Source organism: Gobio gobio, assembly GCF_949357685.1.
Source record: "Gobio gobio genome assembly, chromosome: 9".
NCBI lineage: Eukaryota > Metazoa > Chordata > Actinopteri > Cypriniformes > Gobionidae > Gobio > Gobio gobio.
The window spans coordinates 45,224,055-45,240,518 of record NC_137115.1 but is presented as its reverse complement, the minus strand read 5'-3'; the positions used below and the strand labels follow the sequence as shown (position 1 = coordinate 45,240,518).

Here is a 16,464-nt window from a genome sequence, read left to right as displayed (position 1 = left end):
GAATCTGACACTGGGCTTTAGCTGTCTTTGCCGTTGTCTTTACTTGTCTTTAAAATTGTGTGTAACGAATGAAACGTAAAATTGTCCTTAGACATGTGCTGTGCATCTTTAAACTTTAAACCATTTTTGTTTTTCTGTAGCGTTCCATTTTGGCGTTTCCTGATCACTGGAGCTGATCAGAACCAGGAGCTAAAGATGTGGTGCACCGTTTCATGGACCTGCTTACAAACCATCAGGTCTGTTCATCTCTTAAGCTAAAATCTGTAATAGAACTTGCATGATCAATAGAGGCACTTATCCTAACTGTTAGATATGCCCGCAGCTATATTCTATTGTGTTTAAGCTCAAAAGGTTAGTTCACCCCAAAATTAATACTCACCCTTGTGTCATTTCAAACCCGGGAGACTTGTTAATCTTAGAAACCCAAATGAATATATTTTAAAGGAAATCTTGAGTTTTCTGTCCCTCCATAGACCGATACGCAACTACCACTTTGTTGCTTCAAAGTGTTCATAAAGAGATCGTAAAACGAATCCATATGAATCGAGTGGTTTAGTACATTTTCTGAATTGACTGGATCACTTTATATGATAAACATATTGAATTTAGGCTTTTATTCATATATAAACATTGATCAGCGAACATAAACCAAACCTGCTTAACGCGAGAGAACAAACCTCACTGGTTCTTGCGGATGCTCAAACGTGCTTGAGCTTCCGTTTACTGTATCTGATGTGGCAGTTGATGAATGTTTATATGTGAATAAAAGTCTAAATTCAATCTTTTCATCATAAAGTGACGGAGTCATCAGAAAATTTGGACTAAAAACTAATCCTTACGAATTAAACGGTTATGATCTCTTTATTAACTTTTTGAAGCATCAAAGTGATTTTAAAAAATAATTTTTGAATGAACTAATCCTATAAGCACTTCCCCTATACATTAAGTCTACGGATATGATCTGAATATGAATTTTAGAAGAACTTTTAATTTGTGTGTTTCAGATTTTCTCCAGATCCATTTAACAGCAGTGTGCTACCCAGCCTGAAGGCCAGTTTGGACCTCTCTGCAGAGTTTCTTATTCTAAGTGATGTTCAGAGGAAGGTCAGTCTCATCATTATTTTATATTTCTTATTTAATGGCTACATTTTGTCTACTCACTCTCATGGCATTCCAAACTTGTATGATTTTCTTTCTTCAGTGGAAACCAAAATTAGTTATCCTGCAGAATATCCATGTTGCTCATTTCCCTAAAAATTAAATTTTAGTTATTAACTATTAAGTTATTTACTGAAACCGATGTTCGGAAAGTGGCAGTTCTGGGCCTGGGTGAACCTGCAGTGGCTGAGAAAGCTCAACGCGCTGCAACTGAAGAAAATGCGCAAAAAAAACAACACATGCTGCAAATACTCACAACGCAACCAAATACAGAAACACGCTGCAAATAGCACAGACCACACTGAAAATGATTCAAGGGCACCCCAACAACTGCCGAACCTGGCTGGGACATGTTTATTGTTCGATGTCTGCTTGTCAGTGGTGTTGACTTTAATGTTGTGACATCATTGCAAAAAAATTATACTTTGGTACAACAAAAATGCTAAAATGTTAAACTGTTGTTATAATGATTTTATGTCTAAACATAAATATTTTAATTTTAAAAGTGTTTGTTTTCCAGGAGATGGCAGCAATCTTCCACTAATCCATGGCACATTATTCATGTTTTTGCCATTGACTGAATCTTTTTTTAATTTAGCTTTTACATAAATGTGTATATATTGAGGGAAATAAAAAAATACCATAAATACCCCCCCAAACTACAGTAAAAAACATTAGTGAGTGATTACATTTGTTATAAATTACATTATGCATGTAAAAAAAAAGAATCTGGTTGCTTAAACTAATTGGACGGAAGTAATTTTGTTGCCCTGTGTAATAGCATATCAAGCAACATTTTAGGTTACAGCGTGTCCCTGTTACAGTGTAATTATACATTTAAGTACTAACATTAATTAACTATATGTACTATGGGGTTAGGGTAGGATTAGGATTTGGTTTAGGGTTAGTTGCATGCCTAATTTATTGTTAATACTATAGTAAATACATGTAACGTGTAATAAGAACACATTAAAATAGTGTTACCACATTTTGTTATATGCATAATATACTCATAATGATATGAGTGATAACTGCATACATACCTTTATTTTTTGCACGTTTCCCCTCTTCATTTTCCTAATTTAGGCTCCTGTCCTGATGGCTTAGACCTTTTTTTACTTATCCGTAATTTCAATTTGTGTTGATATAGAACTTCTCCCGCTCTCCCTACTGACGTCACTTCACTGGAAACCCTGAGGTGACTTAAACCAACCCCTGCTCCTCCTTATTTCTTAGTGAAAGTACTTCTCCGGGCGTGCACAACGAGTCCCGACCAGGGGTGCATTTCCCAAAAGCATCGTCAGCCAACTATGGCCGCAACTTCCATTGAACTCTATTGGTTACAACGGAACTTGCAACCATAGCTGGCTTTGGGAAGCGCATCATAGGTTAATTGATCCGCACTGTGACATGATATCATTGACGTAGTGAAAATGAGTGGTAAAACCCTGATTGCGCGTTCCTTTTTCTTTCTTTTTTTGGCACAGATGCCTCGTGCCACCCCCGTCAAGATGCCGCCCTGGGCTGTTTGCCCATGCCGTCATTGCCTAAATCCACCACTGCACTGAAATACTCTCCCTCTGGTGTAGCACTAAAATCTTATGCATATATTAGTCTTAGCTCATTGTAAGAATGCCTTTTGGACACATTGATGTCAAACCTGATGCAAAACATCAAGCACCAAGTGTAGCTAGGAGATAATCTTCAATCTAATAATTGTCTCACACCAGAAAAGACTAAAAATAGGTCTGTCTGCAAGTCTTTGGAATTTCAGTTATTTTAGGACAGGTAGAAAGACATACAGGAAGTATAAAAGCAAATCAATTAAAAACATGGTCAACTAGCCAACTCCAGCATGTGACCTAATAAATAGGATTCTTGAGTTTAGGTCAGTGTTGCTTTTGCAACAAGCAAACAGTGATATTGTGCAAGTGAATAACTGGTTGTTTATTAGCAGCTGACTCTGGGTTGTGTGTTTGATATGTAGGTGTTGTACGTCATGGAGCTGCAACAGAACCAGGAAAAAGGCAATGCCAGCTTTACTGCCGTTTCCGAGTTTCTGCTTACATACCCTGTGCTCAGCTTCGGCGTACAGGATGTTGCCCGCGCCCGATTGCGCCACACTGAGGTCCTTCCCCCTGATGAGGAAAGTGAAAGCATGACAACAGGTTAGATCCTTCCTTATTTCAGTGGTAGCTTTGCGTGTGCAAATATTTGTAGTCTTGCTGTAAGGTGAGTGAAGATGCGTTCATATGACGCATTTGCATTTTAATGTCTTCTCACAGAAGGAAGCCAGGGACCCTCAGAGTCCAAATCAGGAATCCAGATTAAACTCTACTGTGTGCATACAAAGTGAGTAATTTACACAAAAAACATCTCTCGATGGAGGCATGAAGTGTGCATTCATGTTTGTGGTGTTGTAACTTTCTTATGCCCACAGATCACTACAGGATGTGCAGATCTGGTTCCAGCCCAATCAGGGGGCCTCATCTTCCCTTTTCATGCCTCAGTCTGGATCACAGGATGGCTTTGGTGAGTATGGAAATATATACTTTTATTTTTATACATATGTTTCCAAGACTGTCACTACTAAATCTCCAGTGCTTTGGCAAACGAAATATAGCTTACCCAAGCTATGGTCTGAATTAATTATGGAGAGGAAAAAATATTGCATCGTGTGACTTGTTAATGTATCGAATATTATATTGTATAAATGCTTAACATTTAAATTTTAAAATTAAATATAAGAAATATATTTTTTAACGTTTTAACATTTTTTTTTTGCTTTGTCCCAGGTTTTTCTGACCCGCTGGCTGATCTGAATGTGGAGGCAATGAGCTCTGATAAGGAGTCTGGTGACAGTGGATCACAGAATGACCTGAGTAAAATTCTGCCTCTTCCAAGTCCAGCTGACTTCATGAGTCCAGCCCCATCAGCCTTACCCAAACTCATGACCCCGGACGCCTTTATGACGCCCAGCGCCTCTGTAAGCCTTTTATATTACGTGTTCATCATTAGGTCTCTTCAGTGATGGTATGATCATTTATCCTTGCTCTCTTGTTTTTTCAGATGCCTGCCTCTCCTGGCAGCAGTGCAAGCAGCCTGACCATAGTCACGGCCATGAGCAGCTCAGACAGCGGTGCAAGGTGGGCGATTCAACTTTTATTTTTCTGCCCTCCACGTTTTCTTGAAAGTCTCTTGAGACTTTTGGATTCCACTGTATAAACTACAGTTTACAAAAGTACATGTCAGATTGTAAAATGTGGGGCCCTGTCATGCACTCATAGGCATTGCTCAATTTTCTTTCTTCCAGGGGTGGAGATGATCTAGCCCAAAGCCCTAAAATATCTGTCGAATGTGGCAACAGCAGCTTGACACTGAGTGCCAGTGCAGGCAGTCCAAGATCCAACTCCATCCTTATCTCAGGCCTTGGGGAAAACATCCAGGTATTAATGGACATGGTAAATTGCATATAGTGATATATTGTCTAGTAGTGACTGTGAATGAAAGATGTGACTTTGTAAACAGACTTTAAAGAAAAAGAGAAATGTATACTTTTATTTAGCAAGGATGCATTAAATTTATCAAAAGTGACAAGACATTTATAATGTGATTTTAACATAGTTTAAAGTAGTGTCACATGATCCTTCAGAAATCATTCTAATATGCTGATTTGCTGCTCAAGATTTTTTTTTAAATCAATGTTGAAAACTGTTGTGCTGCTTAATATTTTTGTGGAAACCGTGAAGTATATTTTTTTCTGGATTCTTTAATCAATAGAAAGTTCAAAATTACAGAATTCATTAGAAATTGAAATCTTTACTGTCATTTTTGATCAATTTAATTCTTAATTTGATCCTTAACTTGAATGTTTGTGTAAATGCTTATGTCATTACTGTAGACATAGCGTGGGCAATTATCCATATCAACTGTCCATCTGAACAAACCAGCACTCACAAAATGACAGCTCAGACTGTCAGTCCTTAAGATCTGATTTAAATGAAATGCTCATCTAACAATTCTTCTGTTTATCTGGCATCCCTTCTTCCACTCTTTCATTTAAAATCCCTATCCGGTTAGGGTTTCTCTCCCCCACTGCTTTCTCCATCCTTTCTGCGAGAGGCCTCTCTGCTCTGCGAAGCTGCTCCTTATTCTCACAGACTTCCCCTACCTTATTTCCCATCTCCTCCACAGGTTTCCTCTCCAAACCCTCCTCTCTCCCTGGATCTCCAGGCCCTAGATCCCATGGTTATCCCTCAGGCCTCTCCAACCAGAGCTCGCTCTCCAGATGTAATTTCCTCTGCTTCTACGGCAATGTCCCAGGACATCCCAGAGATCGCCTCGGAGACACTGCAGAGGGGACTGGCCGGTGCCTCTGCTGACTCGGTCCCCGTCCTGCATTCTGACAGCATGGCTTCAGCCGCATCGGTCCTCCACCTGCTGTCTCCGAGAACCCGGAGCAGTGCTGACCACAGTTTGCTACCTCTTGAATTGGGTGCAGCATCTCTGGATGGCGAACAAAGACTCAATAACACACCCTCCCTACTAGAGACGGCTCTGTCACAGGAGAACGCTGTAGCAGCTGTAGGTTCTTGTTCTGACAGCAGTGTGAACCATGCGTGGCCTGCAGCACCCGATATCACACGAGAGACTCGCAACAGCCTGAGAGACAATGGTTTGGGAGACTGGTGAGTTGCCGTTCTATAATATCATATACAGTGATATAATGTAATAAAATATAATGTGCATATGTAGTTTTCATCTGTTTTGTGATTTGTTATGTTTATTTAATATTACCATTTAGTATTGATTTATGTTGTGGGAGTTTTATCATGAATTTTGAGAAAGATACAAGGCTAAAGCATTTGATAACACTCTTTTGACTGTTTAATTCCAGCTCTAGGGAGGAAATAAAGGACAGGCACATTTCTTCCCCCTACCACAGGCGCACCTATCACTTGACTCAGAACGACAGTCAAGATGCAAGTGCAGAGCAGAGGTAAACTTTACATTCTGAAGTATCATCCGCTTCCTCTGTAGCTCAGATCCCATTACTATGCTAATTTTTCATGTTTAATTAGAATTTGTTCAGTTTCTCCCATCTATCCATCTTAACTTTACATTTGCTTGTCATAAAAGCACTTGAAGCTCTAAAATATGCGAGTCTCCGATTGAGTATTATGAGGTGTGTGGCCACATAATATTAACATTAACGCCAGCTGTGAAATAAATGTCTCACCAGTTGGCTGGTAACTTAATTAGGAACTGTAACATTACATGGTTTCATTCAAATTGTCTGAATAAAATCTTACCTTCGCTGACAACAGTGATGTGAGCAATTCAAATCAAGGACATGCAAACCGTCTGCTAAAGAAAACGTTCCTCTGTTGGAGCGGTATTACAAAAACTTCCTGTTTGGTGTTTTAAACGAGTTCTGCACTGAAATCTCAATGGTTACTAAACAGATAGGATGGGATTCAGAATTAGGATGTTTTTGTAATATGAGCCCTATCATGTGGGATATGTAGAATATATATCCAATTAAGCCACCAAGACGTTATTGACATTTTAAAGGTACACTATGTAACTTTTTTTGTTGTTGTTCAAAATTTAAATAATTAGGCCAATACGTCAATCCTTCTTCCAAAATGTTTTTTGTCTTACCCTGATTCACTATGGTAAGCCTATTTTTAAGTGTTTATATTTTAGACCTGATGGGATATAATTTTGTACATGCGTCACGCTCCGTGCAAGTATAGTCATATCTGTAAATAGAGAAAGGGTACTCTGGCTGCTTTGACCAATGTATGTTGTGGGACTGGGAGTGGAATATAGGTTAGTTGTCACAATTAGCAACAAAGGTTGACATGGATCATGCTTCACAATGTCACATATCCTCTGGGTAATCACTAGGGTTGGGTACTGAAACCCAGTGCCAATATGGCACCGGTACCTATATAACCTGTATGTAACCGGACCGAATCAGAACGCAGATATCGGTGCCACTTAAAGGGTTAGTTCACCCAAAAATGAAAATTCTGTCATTAATTACTCACCCTCATGTCGTTGGACACCCGTAAGACCTCCGTTCATATTCGGAACACAAATGAAGATATTTTAGTTGAAAGCTGATGGCTGAGAAAGGCTTCACACAGGCCTCCATTGGCATTCAGTACATTTACACTCCCAAGATCCATGAAAGGCACTTAAAACGTCGTTACAAAGTCTATCTCACCACAGTGGCTCTACAATAATCATACAATGCGACGACAATAGTTTTTGTGCGCAAAAAAAAATCAAAATAACACCTTTATCCAACTTGTTCTTGTCTTCCGTGTGTGCCTCCACGACGCATGCGCGAGAATATGACGTAGCGCCGGTGTTCGGGAATCGATGAAATACACACTTAAGCCCCATTTTGAGCACTACGCCGAGACCTAAAGCACGATCAATGTAGAATCCAACAGCTTAGATACGCGCGTCTTCCTCTGCTCGTAAACAAATCGCTTCTGGGTCATCTGTCCGAACGCCGGATCTGCGTCATATTCTCGCGCATGCGTCGTGGAGGCGCACACGGAAGACAAGAACAAGTTGGATAAAGGTGTTATTTAGATTTTTTTTTGCGCACAAAAACTATTGTCGTCGCATTGTATGATTATTGTAGAGCCACTGTGGTGAGAGAGACTTTGTAACGACGTTTTAAGTGCCTTTCATGGATCTTGGAAGTGTCAATGTACTGAATGCCAATGGAGGCCTGTGTGAAGCCTTTCTCAGCCATCAGCTTTCAACTAAAATATCTTCATTTGTGTTCCGAATATGAACGGAGGTCTTACGGGTGTCCAACGACATGAGGGTGAGTAATTAATGACAGAATTTTCATTTTTGGGTGAACTAACCCTTTAAATTCAAACGTACATTTGTGCTTTGGCTGGCACTGAGCCAGAGACAGATGTGCTCAGCGCTGGTCATATATCACAACTATTCAGTGTTATCAACCACATAATGTTTATTTTAGGTTCCAGACATTTAAATGCACACAAGTACTATCAAAAAATGCACACTGATGTCTATGGAAGCGGCAATAACCATCATTTCAGTTATAAATTGACCACGTGTCTTTATGTCAGATACACAGTATATAGTAACTATATAGTTTACTCTATTCTTCTCCCAGTTCACCGGTCGCTTACTTTCATGTATTTCGTGAGACGTGGATGAATTCACGTGATGTAGATCTGATTCTCTGAATTTCGGCGCCCATCGCGCATCATGCATCAACTAACACACATTCACTTACACATATTTGAAAATCAGAATATCAGATAGTTCATGACATAGTTAACAAGTTTGTGAATATTTTGAATAAAAAAGAAAAAAGCTAAATAAAACCGATACAGCTGTCATACAGCACGAGAAGCATGACGCGTCGCCATGGAAATGATAAGGCGATGCATCCACTGTCATGGCTCTTTTTTGTTGTTGTTAATATTAATTGTATATGCAAATTAAGGGTCGTCAATCTACAGTACCGCAAGAATAATTTTGCTGATTCTCTTTTTCCTGCTGTGATTTGACAGTGATCATGATGATGAGGTTGCCAGTCTGGCCTCCTCCTCGGGGAACTGTGGCCCCCGTTCCTCGCACAGACTTCCCGTAAAGGACTGGAAAACATCACCCCGCAGCTCCCCCAAGCTCAAGAGGAAGAGCAAGAAAGATGAAGGGTGAGTGAGCTGCCCTCTTTACTATGTTAATCTTCCTGATATTAATGTTTATGTTGTTTAATGTGGGATTGAGTTGTGAGCCCCTTTATCCATATAGACTGATTAGATCATCTTTGTTTTTCTCCCTTCCCAGAGAGTCCTCACAGTCTAGACAAATTGAGAACCAGGTAAGTCTGTTGATCCCCCTGCATCAAATTCTGAATGCATTTCCTAGCATTTGTATTGTGTAAACCCAATCAAAATGCATGAAGGCTTGTTTTCTGTCCAGCCGCTGTGAATCATCATATGAATAAAACATTGATGCAATGGAGACGAAACATGAATAACATGGCAAGCTCTGTAGCATGAATGTTCTGCTGTGACTGCTAAGAATCTTGCAACTGTGCCAATGTCAGGGATGTTTGAGTTTCATGTATGAGGAATGAATTGGCAGTTGTGTCCTCAGATGAGCACAGAGGTGCAAGACGAGCTCCTGCAGATGTTGCGGAGCCAGCAGAGGGAGTTGGCAGAGCTGAGACAGAACCAGCTGGACCTTCTGCAGAGAGTTACCAGCCACATGGATTCCATACAGAGCTCCATCATGGCTCATATCGAGCACTCCATGCTGGCTCAGCAGGAGCAAGAACGTATCCTTCCACTAGGGGGAGACTCATAGCTTGATTGAAGATTAGAGCAAACACAAAGAGAGAGAATGAACTAGAGCATCAGTCGTCACCTTAAGCATTTGTTTCTTAATGTTGCATTTTTTTTTAAAGATAATTTAAACGCATGGTCTTTTAATCATCAGCAGTCACCAAGACTATACTGGCTGAGAGGAGTAATATTGATATTGTAGCCTATCATGTTTCATGGCCACCCTCACTTTTCATGTTAAATAAACCAGAAAGATAAAAGTCCCACTCTACGGTAATTCCTACAGAATATGAACTTTGAAATATGTCACATTACAGGAGTTAAATGCATTATGAATGGCACCTCAAACCAAGAAGCTACATTTCTTAGCAACTTAATCTAAGATGAAAATGAAGTAAAAACTAAGCCCACTATCGCAAGAAAGCTAATATGAATATAATATTTCTCTAATGTTCATGATCTTCATGTTTATTCATATGCGTATACACACTAAAGATTAATACCTTTCGTCTTGTCGGGGCCATACAATTCGCTGTTATCTTTAACTAGCTGGTGACAGAGAGAAGAATGGAGCGAATCCTGGCTGAGGGACAAAGCCGGAATCAACTGCTCCAGGACCAGCTGGTTCAGCAGCTTGTCCAGACTCTGAACAACAGTCTGTGCAACCGGCTAGACAAAGTTTTGCGTGAAGAAATGAAGAAGCTCGTCCCACAGAGTGAGTGCTGATGTGCTGAACTCAAGAGCTTAACTGTACTTTTTTCTATCAGTGTTCAATACAAAAAAGAACATTCCGCTCTTGTTTTGTCACTGTGAAATGATTGAAAAGACATTTATTGATTTTTAAGGTTTATGTAGAGCTTTAGGTGACCTTTTTTCTTTTATACAGCCATATCGAAGAGTCTAGATCCTTTGACTAGCCAGATGAGCAGCACCATCGCTGCCAAGTTAACCGCAGTGGAAGGAACACTGAAGGAAAATGTCACCAAAGTTGTAAAGTCCAAGGTCAGTGGATTGATGTTTGAGAATCGCTTTAAAAAAAAAATTTGAATCCAATCTTTACATGGGTTAGGACATTTTTTCCAAAGACTGGGTTAAAAACATTTCTGGCTATAAAGAATGTTTCTCTGAAAGACATACTACAATCTGAGCAGTTCAAAAGTAAAAAGTGCACCAACTTCTATGCATCAGTGTAGCACTGAATAATTCATCACGGCACATGAAACAGGCGCAAACTGGGGAAAACTCTTACTCGTCTAACTTTTTGTCCTATTCTTCCATTCACAGAGCACTACAGATGCCATTGGTCGTGCTGCTGCCGAGGCCATGCAGGGCCCCATTCAGGCAGCCTACAAAGAAACCTTCCAGAGCATTGTGCTTCCCGTGTTTGAGAGAGGCTGCCAGTCCATGTTTCAGCAGATCAATGACAGCTTCAAACAGGGAACCCATGAGTGTAAGAACCATCACAATATACTTCGCTACCAATCTGACATTTTCATTTCTGCTTTTTTACTGTAATAAATGAACATGGAGCATATTAATGAATCTGGCAGGTTGTTGCATGCTTTTTATGTCTGTTTTAAACATCTTGTGTCTGTAGCACCAGCTAATTAATACAACTCTTTTGCGTTCAGCAGTTTTGACTAAATATATAATGATTTAAAATCTCCCACAGACATCCAACAGCTGGAGACGCACATCAAGAACAGGAAACAGCGGGACCAGGATGCACGGGATCCCGTGATTGGCCAGCTGCAACAGATGATTGACACGCTCCAGAATTCTCAAGACCAGCTGGCCACCACTGTAACGGCCAGTGTGTGCTCTGACGTTCAGCATCAGCTCCACATGATCGTGGGAAAGTAAGTCTTACTGTCACATGCATGCAGCACAAAGCCCATCCAATAACTGTCAGAAATCAATAAAGGGAATTCTTTCCCCTTTGTGTGCCTTCCCTTATGGATAACTTTATTGCATGCATAGAGTAACGGAGCTCTGCATTGAATACCTTGCAAATGGATTGGTGTGCGTGGCACTTGGCCTAATCCTGGGTTTAATTCCTGTCAATAAAGCTGGTTTGTTTTCCTCTCACATAAATGCAATTAAGATTATGTAGTATTAAATTCAAGTTGGAGGGATTCAATCCCTGTGGCATTTAAAACTAAAATGCTAAGATAACTTGTAATTTGTCACTAATTATTTTACTTTTTGAGGTTTACACTACAGTCTGATATTCACAATACCAACATTTTAGTAGTCTAAACCAATACTTGTAAAAGTAAAAACTTGTTTAGATTTAATCCTTTATTGTATTTTGATATATTCTTCGCCAATTGCTACGGAATCTGGGTATCAAATTTCAACCAAAAATCTGAAACTTCACTATTCACTACCCATTTTAGTTTTTTTTATTGTTATTAAAAGCTGATAAGTATTTCCGTTTGGCCGAAAAGTGTCGGAAGCTGGACTTTTATTTTGAGTGTGCTGAGAACTAAGTCTGTTCTGTCAAATAAATTTACAGAAATAAAATGAATAGATAAATAGACAGAAATGTTAAAGGAAGTAAATGTATGAAATGTATGAAAAAGTATTATAGCTTTTGCCTTTTTATTATTAGTAATGGAAAGTTAAAACAATATAATACTTTCTCATATACCATTGTTGCATTCAGCAAATATACATTAATATCATTTAAACAAGTCTGTATATCAAATTAATATTTAAATCAATGAACATACTTTTGTAGGATTGCGTAACCAAATAGTTGCTATCTAAAGTTTTTTCATATTGATATTTATTTCTAATTTCGTAAATTATATGCTGCATTGAAGCAGAGCTAAATGATTCTGGATAAGATAAGATTTTTTTTGTGTTAAAAAAAAAGCAATCACGAGTTTTCCACTCTTCAGAGGCAACTAAACAAAATGATGTAATTTATAAAAGGTTAATTGTGGCAGTCTAATTTGTAATATTTTTATTTTTGGTTTGAATTAATGATTTAATGACTTGCTCATTCCCTTGTTTCATTACTGGATGAATCTGTTTTTGAATGTATCTCTTGAATGAATTATCGATGATGACATTTTTAAGTCACTTGTCGCCACCTACTGTTGTAACAGTGTAATTGACCGTCTTTATTTGAAGCATCAAGTTACTTTCAAAAGGCGATTACCTCTATTTTGAACACTTCTGTAGACATTCATTGTTTATCCGAGCTATAAACCTTTATCCCAGTACCCAATAATACTGTGTGGTTGAAAAGACTGTAAAGCTGTTTCATACCTATACATGCGTGGGTGTTTGAATCAAGATCACATTTGTGGTCTTTATAATGATTAATTGTGCAGCTTTACAATGAAGTTCGTATTTATTTATTTGCTTTCTTTATATTAATTTTAAATGTTATTGAACACACTCATTTAAATGAGCTATTACAGGGAGTTGAATCCTGTCTTTGTTGTTGGCATAGTCTAAAGGTGTCTGTCTTCTCTGCAGTCTGCAGGACTCAATCCTGACACAGGTGCAGCGCATAGTGAAGGGAGAGGTGAGTCTGGCCATGAAGGAGCAGCAGGCAGCCGTCACCTCCAGCATCATGCAGGCCATGCGTTCGGCTGCAGGAACGCCCGTCCCCTCCACACATCTGGACTACCAGGCCCAGCAGGCCAGCATACTGCAGTTACTACAGCAGGGCCAGCTCAACGAGGCCTTCCAACAGGTTAGTTACTGATTGCTAGACACACACACATAATTATATATATATAAAATATAAATATAACATACACTGTGTGTGTGTGTGTGTGTGTGTGTGTGTGTGTGTGTGTGTGTGTGTGTGTGTGTGTGTGTGTGTGTGTGTGTGTGTGTGTGTGTGTGTGTGTGTGTGTGTGTGTGTGTGTGTGTGTGTGTGTGTGTGTGTGTGTGTGTGTGTGTGTGTGTGTGTGTGTGTGTGTGTGTGTGTGTGTGTGTATCTATATCATGCTTCTGTGATCACGTTTTATGGGCTTTTTTGTGGTCATTAGGAGTGCAATGATTAGATAAACTGCTGTCATGTCAGTAACCCTTTTAACACACTTTTACATGCATTAAGCCAGTGGTTCTAAACCAAGCTTTCAAGGGGCGGACAGGATAACTTAATTATATATATTTTTTTAAATTCAATTAAAATGCTAAATACATGTAAACTGAAATTATTTCCTCCTTTTCACCTCAATAACTATTATTTTTGTTTAAAAAAACACCAAGAACACTGAGAATTTTAAATAAATAAACCAGTTGAGATTTATTTAAACTGGTTTATATACATAAATTAATGTATTAATACTCCTGGTTTCTGTTAATACATTTGTGAACAAGTATGATTGTCATAAATACGGCATCTTTCTTTGAGTCAAAAAGGTTGAGAACCACTGCATTAAGCCATTATGCTGCTGCAAAATGTGCCATGCCACATTGTAACCGCTTGCATATTTACTGTATTTTAACTCTTTCCCCGCCAGCGATTTTGAAAAAAAGTTCCCAGCCAGAACCAGCATTTTGACCATTTTAACAAGTTTCATGGCTCCCAGAATATTGTTGTATGAATATCTGAACATGCATCAAAAGAATATATCAATATTCACATATATACTGTGTGCTGTATCTAAGAAAGAACAGACCCTTTGCTTTTAAACAAAAATGCATTATTTTTCATCAACACTTGAATCATTAAAAAAAAACCAAATCATCAACACCCCCAAAGCTTCACAGTCCTATAGCTCGTCCTGCGTTGACATTTTATTCAGAATATTAGGACGTTTGGATTTTATATGCTGTTAATGTTGAGGATAGCGTTATTTTACATATGCATTTGCATACATATGATATTGCTTGTTTCTGCTTCTTTGCATCTCTTTTGATCTGGATATTCTGTACTCATTCAGAAGATGAGTAATGGTGCCCCCTACCGTATAACGGTGAAAACATGGATGCATGGCTGGGAAGCGTGGGCTCATAAATAACGGAAATTTCCGTTAAGGGAACATTTTACAAAACTTCTTCACAAAACCCTCTTTACTAACACTTCTCTATGGAGGAAATCTGTAGCATTTATGGTTACCCTCTGTAGGGTTTTTTGTTCAAGTTAAATAATGCAAATCACTAATAGCCTAATTAAACTTATGGGAGGAGACGTCTTAACATAAGTGCTGACAGTCAGACTACAATAACTAAGTATTCTCTTGATTTGTATTCATCACTTGTTAATTTATTACATTAATTAGCATTTTGCGGTCAATTTAGTGGTTGTAGAGAATCACTATAATTAGTCTGAACTGTAAGATGAAATTGAACCCTGACAGTTTAATACTTATTTCCACAGGTAACATGATATGAGATATGACCTTTTACTATCCTCTCTCTATATGTGTGTTCATCTTTCATAATAACATGGTATTGTATTAGTCCTCTCCAGGTTTTCTCCTGACAGCTTGCTGTGATTTATTTATTTTTTTCTGCAGGCTTTAACCGCAGCAGACCTGAATCTGGTGTTGTACGTGTGCGAGACCATCGACTCTCAGCAAGTGTTCAGCCAGCAGCCCTGTCCACTCCATCAGGCTGTCCTCCTGTCCCTCATCCAGCAGCTATCCACCAACCTGAGCACACGCACAGAACTCAAGATCAGGTTTGTTCCCTTCAGCTCTATCAGTCAGTGTAGTCATCTCAAAATGTCCTTTATATGTTATTCCTTCAGCACCCCCTCGCCGTTTCAATGAGTATGCAAAAGCATGCAGGGCACTGTGTTTTTAATGATTAAACACTTAAGTATTTATTTATAGTCCTCCTGTATGTCGTATGTGATCAAGGGCAAAATGTGGTTTCATATCACAAGACATTAATGCTTTAAGATTCGAGACATCGTATCTTTCTCCTCTTTAATTCCTCTGTGAATGACCTTGTGCTGAAGGGGACATCCGCTTCTGTGGCAGTGCTGCATTGGGCTGCAGTTATTAAAGTGCTGTACAGTCTGGGCTGCATTAGAGTTCTCTGCTGGGGGAAAGGGACTAACTCTTGTGAATCACAGAGTAATGCTCTTCCTGTGTGCTGCCAAGTCCCTTTACTGCTATAAACTGCCCTGTCTGCCAGTCCTATCTCCGAATTGCACTCTAAAATACTAGTGTTTCATACTGTCCATATGTGCATGGACATTACCATCTGTAAGTCTGTGTCCGTTTTCTGCTTGGACATAAGGATGTTATGTTAAGCAGGAAGACGTTTATATAGATTTGTATCTTTTATATACAGGGAGTGCAGAATTATTAGGCACGTTGATTTTCTGATCATATTTTTTTTCCAGGCACATTTGACCAATTCCAAACCACAGTAATCCTAATAACTACTATTGATTTAGTATTTAATAATGTATAAGTGATATATAATTGTTCATGAAGGCTGGAAATGAAAATCACCTTATATTCAGGTGTGCAGAATTATTAGGCATGTTTTCTTTTACAGATAAATTGAGCAAAAAAAGAGATTTAACTCAGACTGAAAAGTCAAAAAGTATTAAATGCCCATGAGAAGGATGCAATACTAATGCAATACTAGACATTGCAGTTAAGGCATGACCATTGGACAGTGAAATGCTCGTTGGGTCAGCAGGGTCAGACAAAAACAGGTGGTGAAGAAAAGACACCTGTTAACTGCAAAAGAATTAAGAATTAAGGTGAAGAATTAAGGGTGAAACCATCAGGAACCCTTTAGTCTCCAGCGCCACCATTTTCCAAAGCTGCAACCTACCTGGAGTCTCCAGAAGTGCAAGGTGTCAGGATCTCAGAGACTTCAGTTAGGTAAAGAATCCTAAAAAATGACCCCCACTAGATAAGAATCACAAGCTGAAGTGTTGTAAAATACATGAAGAAGGTTTTTTTTATAGGCTTTATGGACAGATAGGTTGAGAGTGACTCTTGAAGGACCAGCACCA

The 16,464-nt window shown here is 39.0% G+C and overlaps 1 protein-coding gene across 3 annotated transcripts in view; it reads left to right on the top strand.

The window, feature by feature from the left end:
• The window catches only part of edc4 (enhancer of mRNA decapping 4), a 33,048-nt gene that overhangs the window by 9,352 nt on the left and 7,232 nt on the right, over positions 1-16,464 (top strand). For 2 of the 3 annotated variants that reach the window (XM_079826090.1, XM_079826092.1), the window contains exons 10-28: positions 141-236; positions 1,005-1,104; positions 3,146-3,326; positions 3,444-3,510; positions 3,599-3,690; positions 3,954-4,144; positions 4,228-4,304; positions 4,472-4,619; positions 5,353-5,846; positions 6,056-6,157; positions 8,736-8,879; positions 9,013-9,046; positions 9,325-9,505; positions 10,072-10,227; positions 10,399-10,514; positions 10,797-10,962; positions 11,185-11,371; positions 13,005-13,224; positions 15,002-15,165. In XM_079826090.1, coding sequence (XP_079682216.1) covers positions 141-236; positions 1,005-1,104; positions 3,146-3,326; positions 3,444-3,510; positions 3,599-3,690; positions 3,954-4,144; positions 4,228-4,304; positions 4,472-4,619; positions 5,353-5,846; positions 6,056-6,157; positions 8,736-8,879; positions 9,013-9,046; positions 9,325-9,505; positions 10,072-10,227; positions 10,399-10,514; positions 10,797-10,962; positions 11,185-11,371; positions 13,005-13,224; positions 15,002-15,165 — 2,916 coding nt within the window. The remainder of the gene's footprint in view (positions 1-140; positions 237-1,004; positions 1,105-3,145; positions 3,327-3,443; positions 3,511-3,598; positions 3,691-3,953; positions 4,145-4,227; positions 4,305-4,471; positions 4,620-5,352; positions 5,847-6,055; positions 6,158-8,735; positions 8,880-9,012; positions 9,047-9,324; positions 9,506-10,071; positions 10,228-10,398; positions 10,515-10,796; positions 10,963-11,184; positions 11,372-13,004; positions 13,225-15,001; positions 15,166-16,464) is intronic. The other variant, XM_079826091.1, reaches the window with a different exon arrangement.